The sequence below is a fragment of the Monodelphis domestica genome, chromosome 4 (genome assembly GCF_027887165.1).
Source record: "Monodelphis domestica isolate mMonDom1 chromosome 4, mMonDom1.pri, whole genome shotgun sequence".
Lineage (NCBI taxonomy): Eukaryota > Metazoa > Chordata > Mammalia > Didelphimorphia > Didelphidae > Monodelphis > Monodelphis domestica.
The window spans coordinates 387,353,348-387,366,653 of NC_077230.1; the positions used below are offsets into that span (position 1 = coordinate 387,353,348).

The following is a 13,306-nucleotide window of genomic DNA, read 5'->3' on the forward strand; positions in this document are numbered from 1 at the left end:
GAAATCCTGGAAGTGATCCAGTTTCTGGACATTTTTCTATCCTGCCCTGCCCTTCCCTGCCCTGCCCTGCATGATTAGCTTTGGCCAGAAGGCGCTTCTGCAGCATCTCAACATTAAACTCTTTATGCATCACCTCTGTGGTTCCGCAGCATGGCCCCCAGGATGGAAGAGGCAGGGTCATCGTTTGGCTCCCATGTCCATGCTTTCTGCTTGATAGGAAAAGGAAACTCACTATGCCAGCTCCCATTCTTTTTTGTTTCATGTGAATTGAGAATTAGTGGATCTGGTGCCTTATGTCAGTTTCTTTTCAGTATTTAGCCTACTGGGAAAACACAGACTGCATTGAAAACTTTCATCACTTTCTTCTCAACCTTCCCCATCCCTTCTTCTCTGATAGCAGCTCTTAGCCTGTGGGTCTCATTGAGCTGTGGGAGAATAATCTCTTAAGAGTAAAGGGGGTGGTGAGGATGTGGGGTGGGTGGTCAGGCTCAGTGGCCCATTTAATTCTTCACCTCTCTACTGAAATTGCCAACAAGGTGGCCAATGGAAGCTCAATCCTGAGAGTGGTTTTGGATGCGGACACTGGACCCCTTGGAATGGGACGGAGATCCCACCATTTCATTTCACATAGGCCCCAGTTCTAATCATTAGCCTGGAATACTGATGTTAAACTTTCATAAACAGTAAGTGAGTACTATGGTCCTCTTCTCCCCCTATTTTTTTTAAACTGTTGAAAAGCACGAGTAAGTTTACATGGTTAGAACTGGTGCAAAACCTGACTGAAGAGCTGCATCTCTAAACCAGTTTTTTTGACAGCCCAGCAGAACAGTGCCAATACATTGCACAGACAACTGGAAGAGGAGGAAGGTTTTGGAACAGACTCCCGTTTACAGGTCCTTGGCTGGAAGAGGCTGGATAAAATACTGCATTGTAAGCAATATAACAAACTGTACTTCTTGCAGGCAGCAGTGCCCTTGGCACGATTTTTTATTTTTTTGACCACATCCATTTATTGGCTGATCTACAGAAATGCATTGATTGCTTCCTCCCTGAAAGTAGAAGAGACCATGGCAGTTTCTGCCAGGGTTAGTGGGGGAAGAATGAAAGAATGTGGGTGGGTCTTTTCCATTGGGAATTAGATAGGAAGAATTTGGGAATTTTTTTAATGGAAAAAATTCAAAGGGATGGCACTTTCAAATTTATTTGATTCAGAATGCAAATTATAAGTATTTTCCCATTATTTTATTAAATATCAAGGGGGAAATTGTCTGCAGTTGTTCAGCCATTTTCTGTGGTCGTAAACTTATTTTTTTTAAACTATCCTCTATGCAATTTTTGCCATCCGCTCTGCTAGTGACCATTACCACCCCCATTACTAAAAACCACACATATAACATTCCATTTACATGCTCCCAAAACAAGTGCAAGACTAGCTGGCCCCAAACTACTCTTGCTTATTGTTTTGGGTTTGATTTCTTTGATTTCATTTGTGATGGTGCTGGGAGGGTAAAGCAGGGGTGAGGAAATTTTCTGGATTGCATTTTTGACATCCTGGGCTTCCTTAGTCTAGTCCCATCCACCCCACAGCGAGTCCCGCTGGTGTGGAGAGGTAAGCTGTCCCGCTCAGGAAGTGCCCCTAACCCTGCTTTGTAGAGCATCCAGAGCTCACTCCATTCTATTTCTGCATTAATGGGCCATTGGCAATTGCACACCCGCGGCTCTTCTGTTCTTCCCTGGACAGCTGCCTTTGCAATCCAACTGGCTTTAAGTGTCCCCCACCCCCACCCCCACCCCTAAATCCATCTTTGTGGCATTATTTCTAATTGAGACCAAGAGGATCTTATTTGAATTCTAACTTGGGGAAATTCTGGGCCTTTTTTGTTGGTTTTCTTTTTGTTTTTGTTTTTGTTTTTGTTTTTTTAATAGTGGTAAGCCCAAGTATAATTTATCAGTTTACCCTTGTTTCTTATTGTCACATCAAGTCTCCAAATAGTAATTTATTTTCAATTTGTCCAATGTAGTCAGACTACTGAAAGCATAATTGGGGAGAGGGGAGCATCATGGCTTTTGTAATACTCTGTGGTTATTTTAAAATGCTATGGTTCAGTGTGCCAAATTGACATCACCATATGTTGGCCATTCCTGGTTGCCAACTTTGCACAAAGGGGTGTGAGAGGGAGACTATTAAGGGGGTGGGTGGCAGGAGCATTTTGATCCAGGTTTCTCAGAAGGCTGCTTTCCTTTATATCTACTATCTTTTCCATCTAAAGACAAAACCAAATGAAACGGAAGTTTCAACTTTTATTATGAGCCAGCAGCGACTACAGTTTGTTCTGTTGCTTACAGCTACCCATAGGAAAACAAATACTGTCAACCAAATAAAAAACTCAATGGCCAATGGTGACTAGTGCAAAATAGACTAGGATACTTTCCCACTAACTTGAACAAAATTTGATTATTATTTTTATAATGTATTCCTTTCCTCATAGAAAATATTTTTTTGATCAGAAAGTTTTACTATATAAACTTTCAGCATTGACTTTAGAGCTTTAGAAATGGGACCTTTCTGTGGAACAGTGATAAGACAGGTACTACTACTCTCAGGTTAAGTTGTTTAAAATGTGGCTTCCCTTCCACACCCCATCCTTTCCCTCATAAATATTTGGGTTGGAAGAATTTGTTCTTCTTTATTGTTGGCTAATGCAAGTTGCGTGGCCTATACATGAAGCTTATCTTTACAGGAGATATGATCAGATTTTTTTCACAAGTAAGAAATGGAAAATCACAATACAGTCATATATCCTTCTGAGGTGAGAACTTCTTGCTAGAGTGATAGCTTGTATGAGTAACCCACCATTCTAAAATAGCACAGTATTTCCATTAACAGAAAGGAATGTTCTCCCCTTACCCACTCCTTACTTTGAAGTATGTAGTTTAAAGAAGGATTTTATTAATGACATACTTCTGAATCTCTTCATAACATGCTCACTTAAGACATTTTTGCTACTAGGAAGATAGATGACATTTTAGCTTATTAAGTGAATTCTGCATTGAACTTCCTGTGACATTAATCTTCTGACACTGTAGATTTGTGCTGTGATAAAAATTTGTTGGACTTGTTATATAGACTGCTTTTCTATCAAAAGAAGTGGTAAGACTATACATAGTCTCAGGTATTTTCCATCTCTGACATTCTAGTTTCATATGGCAGCCTAGGGAAATGAGCATTTCCCAGGGTCATGCAGATTGTTGGAGTGTATAATCTTCTTTATTGGGATTAGGTTATTTCTTCTCAGTACAGTGTTTCCTATTTCTGGGAAGAATTTGTGTATAATAAGCCACAACTATTGTAGACTTTGTTTGTTTGGACAAATGAAACCATGATCTTTTATGCCATAATTATGTTGGTGGAAATGAACCAGCCTTCCTAGTTGATTTTTCCATTTTACTTTTGAAGAGAGTGACTTTGTCTGTTAGTGAATTAGTAGCTGGGCAATGGAGCAGAGTTGCAGCTTCCACATTTTGTCTTGTTCTTCCAAATAAAAAAAACTTTTAGGTACATTGAGAACTGTTTTGTCACTGAGATATCTATTTGTTCTGAGAATTAAGTAGACATGTTTCTTGTGTGGTTAAGTTAAGGGAAAGTAAGGAATGACGGTGTCGATTACTCCTTTCAAACATTCCTCAGGCTGGCAGAGAAATTACATTTTATTCTCTTTGAGTTACTCTCAGTGGTAGCTAGTGATAAGTATGCACACAGAGCATTTTGCCACTGTGCATAAGCATTAGTTGTGGGCTCAGATTTCACACAGTATATTTAATTGCTTGGCCCCTTCCAATAGGATCTTCATTCTTGTAGAAGCCTGATGTTCCCTAGTTGTCTGCCTGGATGTGCTGGCTGTTATGCTTAACTAGTTTATTTGATTTATGCTTAGATGGTTTTAAATTTGCTCCCCTCCCCCCTTCAAACAAACACTTGAAAGGATTTAATCCTTTCATGTGTGAAATGCTAAACCTTCCTCACCTTTGGCTGTCGAGGTACTAGAACACATCTAACCTTAGATAAAGATGCATTCCTTTGACATTTTGGATCCCTTAATGATCTGCACGCTATGGCGCAGCCTCAAAGCATTTCTTACCTCCTCCTGCTCTGATTGAAGCCTTATCTGTTACACATAGCATACTTGCTGTTCATTGGCTTGGCCTAATTGCCAGTCCTTCTAGCTTTCTTATGCATTGTACCCACATTTGTACAATTACCGTAAGAAAGCCCATATGACCTGGCAGCTGGCTTCCCGTGTTTCTCCACAGGTTTTTAAATCAGACCCTGTTGATCATAACGGTGTTAACCTGTGGAATCCTAGTACCTGTCTTTCACTGTCCTGCAGCAAAGCTTTGACTGTTTGTGTATGTGTGGGGTTTTTTTTTTGTTTGTTTGTTTTTTTTGTTTGTTTGTTTTTTTTTTTGTTGTTTTTTACTTGTGGGTTTTTTTTTTTTTGTGGCAGATTGTGTGACATTTTGATTTTTTGTTGTAGTGTTTCTGACTCTTTGTGCCTTTCCTTTTGTGTTTGTCTTCTCCCTCCTTTTCTCAGTTTGCAGCGGGGCCTCGACCTGCCCATCATCAGGTATTGTACCCTTGCCCCTTTCACCTAAATCTTAACTAATGGGCTGGGGCTCTTTAACAGCTGCTAATTCTTAGAATGCTGCCATCCAATGGGTCCTGGTTCTCAGACCCAGAGACCCACTGCCCTTTTTGACTTGATCAACCTGTTTACTTGAATGAGACTACACTGTTTGCAGTTAGTAAGTGTCTTTTTGTTTTGATGGAAATTATTGAGATCAAATTGAGGAGACCTTTTAAATTTTTCAAAGATTCAGTCCTAAAAATTGTCATGTTTTTACTATCGATACTTCACTCAGTGGTACAGGCAACATTCTAAGATTTCTCAATTATATGCTGATATAACAATATTAACATATAGAGCAAAGAAGAGTGATATCTCTAAATTCACTCAGCTTTAATTACTAATTTAGATTTTATAACCTCCTTTTAATAGAAATTTGGGTTCAATTTTTACCTTGAATTACTTAAAAATTTTAGAACATATAATAATGATTTTAATTAAGTTTTTTGATTGCTCAGAGTTTTTGAATAAAAGTAATTATTAAATAAGCAAGTTCAAAATGGTCTTAGATTGTAATAGATCATTTAGCACACCTCTTAAAAATTCTTGAATAAAAAGAATCACTCTGCATATCATTTTTCATATTATTTAAAATAGCATTTAGAGGCTTTAGAGAGGAGGCTTTCTCATGCAGGCAATTGTCCAGGCAATATTTATGTCAAAAAGAGTGAGAAGAGTTCTTACTGTTGTTTGATGACCTGTTGTGCTGTATTTGTTAGTCATTATTATAGAGGGAATAGGTTAACCTAATGGAAGGATTTCCTACTTCAAAATGTAGAACAATGTAAATTAAAATGTTTTCATAATTTTTTTTCAGCCCATACCTTCTTAGACTCAATTCTAAAAAGGAAGAATGGCAAAGGCTAAGCAACTGGGATTAAGTAACTTGTCCAGGATCACGCAGCTAGAAAGTGTGTGGGGCCAGATTTGAACCTAGGACCTCCCATCTCTAGGTCGGGTACTCTTAATCAACTGTAGTACCTAGCTGCCCTGTTGTCCCAATACTTCTGAAGATCAGGAAATCCAAGAGAATTGGGTATAATATATACACATAGATAGAAAGGTAAATCCGGGATATCAATTTAAAACTAGAGAGTTAAATGGAATTTGGAGTAATTTTTGCCATCCCATTAGATGATCTGAACTTAGAGCCAAGAGCCTTGTTGTGAATTCTTCTAACTCAGGTGAGCTTTGTTTGTGTCTGTGAGCAAGTCTTTTAACCTCTCTTATCCTGTTTTCTCATCTATAAAATAGGGATGATAATGCCTTTGGTTCCTTCCTCACAGGGTTGTTGTGAGAAGTAAAGGAGATTATATGAATAACTCTTTGCAAACCTTAAAACACCATGAAAAAATCTGATATCATTTATGAGGAAAAGAAATTTAATGATTTATGAAAATAAAGAAACCAGTTTTCACGATGGATATCAGAAGTGAAATATTTTAGCCAAGACTAAGTAATAGCTAGCATTTATAGTAAATACTTTACATATACTATTGCAACACCTCTGAGCTAGATGCATCATCCTTGGTTTACAGGTGAGGAAGCAGAAGCTGAGAGAGGTTAGGTACCTGGCCCAAAGTCATAGAGCTAGGAAGTAGAGGAGGCAGAATTTGGCTTAAGTGTTACTGAGTGCTGTGTTCAATTGCCACCTTTGCTGCCTAATGTGGAGGAGACTTTTGATTTTATTTATATGGACAAAACTCCACATGTTTGCAACCCCCCACCTCTCCCCACCCCATGCTCTTTTAGAATTGGAAAAAAAAGTTTTCTTTTGGAGTTTTTATTATTGTTTCTAGGAGGCAGCATGCAAACTACCAGGTGCAAATCTGACACAGGTAAAGGATAAACTGAGGTGTTATCTTAGAGTAAAGGCACTGAGAGGGATGGGGGGAGGGGAAGGAGGAAAAGGTTGGGAGAAGGTGGGCTTTAGCTAGGACTTGGAAGAAGCATGGGAGACAGCGAGGGAAATCACCCAACAGCAAAGAGGCCAGTGTCATTGGATCTGTGCAGGGGGGCAAGGAGTTGAAGAAAACTGTAAATCAGAAAAGGTTGTCGAAACCACAGGGTTTTTATATCTGGTCCTAAAGGCACCAGGAGTGTCTCTGGAGTTCATAAATGGTGGACTTGTGATATGGTCAAATGATCAGTTTGATAGCTGAGTGCAGGATGTACTGGAGCAGGAGACCAGCCAGCCCGCCCTTTCAGAAGTTCTGGCCTAAGCTGATGAGGGCCGGCACGAAAACAATTACTGCGGTGTCAGAGAAGAGGAGACCTATATGAGAGACGTTAGAAAGGTAAAATCAAATGGATTTGAGCACTGATTGGATATAAATGAGAAAGAGTAAAGAAACATTCTAATCATCAGCATGTGTGAAGAAGAGAAGAACCTGGCAAAATTAACTCTCCTTAGTTAGAGAGTTATTAAAAATGAAGTGGGGTGGGTGTGGGTAGAACAGCTAGGTGGCTTAGTGGGTAGAGCACCAGGCCTAAAGATGGGAAGTCCTGTGTTCAGATATGAACCCAGACACTTCCTAGCTGTGTGACTCTGGACAAGTCACTTTATCCCCATTGCCTAGTCCATACTATTCTTCTGCCTTGGAACCAATACACAGTATCAATTCTAATATGGAAGGTAAGGGTTAAAAAAAAAAGTGAGGAAATCAGATGGTGGAAATAATAGTTTTGGACGTTTTTAAGCTGTAAATAGGACATTGAGATTTTCCCTTTCCTTCCAAAAAAAAAAATAAATGTGATTCATTACTTTGTTGCCTAGACAAAACCAGTAAAGTAAAGCTTTGTTCAATTTGCTAATAACATTCAGTGTTGTGTAGGTATAACCTGATTATTTTTAAAAGTTGTTACTCCATTCTCTGATGGATTAAATTGGAACCTTTGTTTTTTAAAAATCCCCTGGGTAACATCCATGGATACCTACCACATCTGTGATGGGAAAAAATTAACTAGTGTATTGCTGTAGGTTTCCTATTTTTAGGGGTATTTCTTCCATTTTAAAAATCAAAACAAGGGAGCACAAAGCTATGAAACTAAACAAATAATGGCAAAGATGCACTTCAGTTCATTGGCCATTAATGTGGCGGAGGGCAGTGGAAACACTTTTCACTATGTGCTCCCATTTCACAGAGGGGTGCTATTTTGAATGGTCTGATTTCAGAACTCACTGCCTTTCCTGCACTGAAATCAAAAGGAGGCAGATGCAGACCAAAATAGGCAAAAGATGGGTCTGACAGACCTAAAAATCATCGTGCATCAGGACAGTTAGGCAAAACACACAAGACATAGGCACATTGAGAAAAGAATGGAAACATCTTTTTCTTTTTTAACCTTAACCTTCTGTCTTAGAATTGATGACTAAGTATTGGTTCCAAGGTAGAAGAGTAGTAAGGGACATTAGGTAGTTCAGGTTAAGTGACTTGCCCAGAATCATATAGCTAGGAAGTGTCTCATACCAGATTTGAACCCAGGACTTCTTATCTCCAGACTTAGCACTCTATCCATTGAGCCATCTAGCTATCCCAGAAGACCATAAGTGACATAAACCTTGCTGCTGCAATGTCCTCATCTTATGGCATTCTAGGATAAAAAGTCTATTTCAAATGGTTTTTAACACCATATTGCTGTTTAATAAACATTAATTTATGATACTGTTTTTAGAAAAATATAATAATGGTTAAAAGTTCTAAAATCTTACTTTAAAAAATAATCTCATATGTTTTAAAGGCCATGTAATGTAATAGGAAACCTAGGTTTATTATATTTAAGCAGATTCAAGCTAAAGTCAAGTAAAAGTACTTGGGCTAAGGAGTCAGCCTTGTCATCATGAAATAGGTCAGAGAATTGATTTTTAGGCTTGTTCTAAAACAGAAAACATTTTGCAACATATTTCTGTATGTCTTTGTTTCGTTTACACACTGTTCATAAAAGCTCAGTGGCATGATTTCCTTAGTCAGCTGAATAAACAAATAGATCTTTAGCCAGAGCCAGAAAGTGTTTGCCAAGGAAGAATAGTTTCTCTTGTGGCATGTGTTGAAAGAGGATGTAATTTTTCTGCTATATTTTGGCTTGGCTATTTCGAAAGGTATTCTTGATCATATAAATCTAGATAATGTTTGTCATGTTTCACTCATAATAGCTAGGTGTATTGAAGAGCACAGTTATCTTAGAAGTCAGAGTTCTGTTTTCTAGTTCCTACTCTGGCGTGAACTAGTGATAGGGCCATAAGAAAGTTCCTTCTGCTTTACACCTGAGTTTCTTAACCTGTAGGATGAAGTGGTTTTAGTTAGTCTTTAAGGCTCTTTCCAACATGTGATATTTTCATATTAATTTTTCTGTTTACAAGTTAGCCACATTAGTAGGAACCTCAGAGGTCATCTAATCCAACTGACAATTCCCCAGGCACAGAAGTAATCCATAGTGCTGTACTTGGAGTGATGGTGGTGGGGACAGCCCCTGCCTTCTTACTTCTTTATCATTCTAAGTATTAAGAAGATTGTCTTTGTTAGCCTTAAATTTTCTACCTTGCAACTTCTACCCATTGTTCCTATTTCTACAACCTAGAACAGTGCAGATGAAGTCAAATCCCTCTTCCAAACAACAACCCTTCACATGCTTGAATTATCCCCACTCCCACTCCCTTTTCTCTCAATTCCTTTCGTCAGTTCTGTCAACTTGTAAATTCTGTCAAACAGAATGATAATTCATTGTTGTTGTTCAGTCGTTTTTCAGCTGTGTTAGACTCTATAACCATATTTGGGGTTTCCTTTTCAGAGATACATGAGCCGTTTGCCATTTCCTTCTCCAGCTTATTTTCCAGATGAGGAAATTGAGGCAAACAGGGTGCAATGATTTGCACAAGATCACATAGCTATTAAATGTCAGAGGCCAAGTCTGAACTCAATAAGATGAGTCTTTTGGACTCCACGTTAAGCATTCTGGGCCCTGTGGTGCCACCTGGCTATTTAGAGGGAATCTGTGGGAGGGACTATGTAATTCATAGGTATAAGGAAACTTTAAACTTCCTTTAGTCCAACTTCTTTATTTTGAGGATGAGGAAATGCCACTAGTCCTAAGTCTCAGTGCCAATAAGAAGCTAAACTGGGATTGAATATAGTTGTTTAGACAATGAGTTTCAGATGAGATATTCTTATCTTCTCTAATTTGACAGATAAAGGATCTGGAAACCTGACGAGGTTTTTGTTTTGCCCAAGACTCTACATTGGTTCTAGTCACTGGCAGGACTCCAGTTCTCTAACCTGAATCAAACTCTTTTCATGATCCTGTGATGTCACTCATCTCATCTTCTCTCTTCTAACCCTGGCTTGCTGTAGCATCAGAGCAATTGGCTGCCTGATGCTGGTCAGGAGATGCTGACCTCTTCTCTTTGTGCCCATTCCCGAGGTGGAAAGAACTGTGGTGACATTGAAGTTCTTTCTTCTAGTCCCTCTAGCTTTGTCCCCTAGACCAGGAACGTTACTCTAATAACGGCTCACATTTCTGTGACACTTGAAGGTTGACAAAGTACTTGTTTCACAACCACCTAGTAAGATAGTCTAAGGCTCATTAGTACAGTTTTAATGAGGAAGGCAAGGCCAGAGAAGCAAATCACTATCCAGGGCCACATGACATTGAAGCTAGCTAGAGCTTGAACATAACTTCTAACTCGTAAGATCGGTTTGTACACACTGGCATTTGAAAATCCTTCATGTCCCCATGCTGTGATTGGCAGTGAGTAATCCGTGACTACGTATTCCTTTTACAAATGTTTGAGAGAGAGATAGTGAATCTGTGATTCCACTCATTTAAGAAACTCACTCTGTCAATGCAGATTGTTACACTCTCTGCAGCTGATAACCTCAGGGATTTTCCTAGTGTAATGGGAAGTAAGTGACTTGTCTACATATAGCCACTGTGTGTCAGAGGTGAGATTTGAACCAGGTCTTCCTAGCTTTGAGCCTAGCCTTCTTTACATTATCCTATACCTTCTCTCATAAATGGAGATAACACTATTTACCTGACCTCTTTCCCAAGGTTCTGTATTGAAATTGTTTTTGTAAACCATTAGCTATTAGAGAAGCACAAAGAACCCTGAATTCTGCATCCATGCTCTGCCTGCATCTTGCTGCTGTGACCTCAGGGAAGATCATTTTAAGTCTCAGTCTCATTTTCCTTATCTCAGAGATAATCCATCAAAAATGTAAGTAGGCTGGACACTCAGGATACCAAGATGAAAAAAACCAGTTGCTTCAGTCAAGCAACTACTGGTAGGACACGTTCACATAAATATATATGTTGATGGTTTGAAAAGAAAGGCTTCCCAGGGGAAGAAGAACATGAGCCCAACTTTGCAGAATGATGGAGATTCTCAAATTTTGCCTTTGAGAGAGGAGAGGATGTTTGGTTCCAGTCGGATACACTAGGTGTGTAGAGCCCTGGTGGCTAAGGTCAGGGCACAAAGAGGCCAGTTAATCAGGAATGTGTAGCAAATCCACTGAGGGGCATCTGCTACAGGGGAAAATAGGAAATAGTCTTGGTCAGACTGTGAGGGGCTTGAATTTCCTTTTAGAGTCACTGATGACTATCCTGGGGTGCTTGAGCAGGAGAGTGGCCTGATTAGGCATCCTTGGAATAGCTGCCAAGAAGATGCAGCAAAGACTTGAGAGAGGAGAAGATGGGATTTAATGGGACAGAGTCTGAGGGACCTCCTGCTTCTCTGAGTTATTCACAACCTCACATTTGCAATTTGTCTATTTCACTTGTAGCACTTTCAAGGGCCCCTTCCAAAACTCTGCCAGAAAATCCAGACATGCATGGACCCAGTGCTATCTTATGGAAACTGAGATACATTCAATATCACCTTTTAGGTTTTATTATTTTAAGGGAAAAAAACTGTTTAATTTATTCATTCACCAAACATCAATTTTTGCTTTGTATACACAGTGGATTATGCTAATAAAAGAAAGAGAGACAGATTCATTCAGACATTTTACAAATGGCCTCTGTTTTGAGAACCTTTTGGACCTTTTTCAAGAAAAAGGATGAGGCTATTACTAGTGATGGTGTATGGAGTTGATAATGGAGAAATGACAAAAACTAAAACTACACATCTTTTAGGTTTATTATGTGTTATTTCTGCCAAGGAGAGAATGATCTTTAAACCAGGAAGGAAGGACACAAATAGTTATGATTAGAATACTGCCAAGTAGTTATGATGAGAATACTGCATAAGGAAGGAAAGGATCAGAAAATACATAGCTGCATTAGTAGTTCAAGTCATCAAGCCTCAATTGAACTACATTTCAGGGTCCTAAATGAAGTATTGGATGTAGTAATTAAACTGTTGTTGGTCTTTGAAAAATTGAGGACACTTGCCACATGAACAGTCATGAGAAATATTACCCTTATGTTCAAAAGGGGGAAGAAGAAGGGGGCATCTAGGTGGCTCTGTGGATTTAGAGCCAGTCCTAAAGACAGGAGGTCCTGGGTTCAAATGTGACTTCAGACTTTCCAGCTGTGTGTTCCAGGGCAAGTCACTTAACTCCTATTGCCTAGCTCTTACCACTCTTTTTGTTATTTTTTGTTAAAAATCTTACCTTCCGTTTTATAATCAAATATTATGTATTGATTCTAAGGCAGAAGAGCAGTAAGGACTAGGCAATAGGGGTTAAGTGACTTGCCCAGGTTCACACAGCTAGGAAGTATCTGAGGCCAGATTTGAACCTAGGACTTCCCATCCCTAATTTTTTTTTTATCTATTAAGAAAAAGGGTGGGTAGAAGGGGAGATGAGTTTTGCAGACTATGGGCCAATAAGCTTGACTTATAATTCTTGGTCATACCTTTGAATGCAGTATCGCTAAAAAGATGAGTTGAGAATATTTAAAAAGAAAAGATGCAAAGAAAAACATGCTAACTCCTAGCATGCAAAGATTTATAAAGAACAAGGTAATACAGCCCCCACTTTCTTCCTTTGCATCAAAGATCAAAGAGGAAGGGCAGGTAGGTGACTCAGTGGAAAGAAAGCCAAGCCTGAAGACGGGAGGTCTTAGGTTCAAATCTATCCTCATAATACTTCCTGCCTGTATGACCCTGGACAAATAACTTAGCCCTAATTGTCTTTTGACTTGGAACCAATACCTAGATTCAGTTCTAATAGGGAAGGTAAGAGTTTAAAAAAAGAGAAAAAGATCCAAGACTATATCTGGATTTTAGAAAGGAGCTTTTTCTCCATATGCCTTGCAGACAAGTTAAAAAGATTTAGGCTGTATCATATTTCATTTAGATAGACTCAGAAATGTTTCACCAGTTTGCCTAAAGAGTGATGATTAGTGGATTGTTGCCAAATAACACTTAAATCTTTAATGCAGGATCTCAGTGCTTTTTCATTAGCTGTATTTTCATCAACATTTCAGTCATTCCCTTGGATGACAAGTGTCATATTTATCTAACTAAAATGTCACAAAGTTATAAATTTAAATTACCAAGTTGGAAACAAAAAATATTGATAGACTAAAATGATAGGCCAAACCTAAGAAATTAAATTAACTTTAATATTTGATACACAACAATTCATTTTTTTAAAGCCCAAGTATGGGATCCAGCAACC

At 38.8% G+C, this 13,306-nt stretch overlaps 1 protein-coding gene across 15 annotated transcripts in view; it reads left to right on the forward strand.

The window, feature by feature from the left end:
* The window catches only part of EIF4G3 (eukaryotic translation initiation factor 4 gamma 3), a 386,696-nt gene that overhangs the window by 211,381 nt on the left and 162,009 nt on the right, over nt 1–13,306 (forward strand). For 5 of the 15 annotated variants that reach the window (XM_056795635.1, XM_056795650.1, XM_056795638.1 and 2 more), the window contains 2 exons: nt 817–930; nt 4,593–4,625. The exons of 4 other annotated variants lie outside the window; for them this stretch is intronic. In XM_056795635.1, the coding sequence (XP_056651613.1) occupies nt 817–930; nt 4,593–4,625 (147 nt within the window). The remainder of the gene's footprint in view (nt 1–816; nt 931–4,592; nt 4,626–13,306) is intronic. 6 more of the 15 variants (XM_056795641.1, XM_056795642.1, XM_056795636.1 and 3 more) reach the window with 2 other exon arrangements.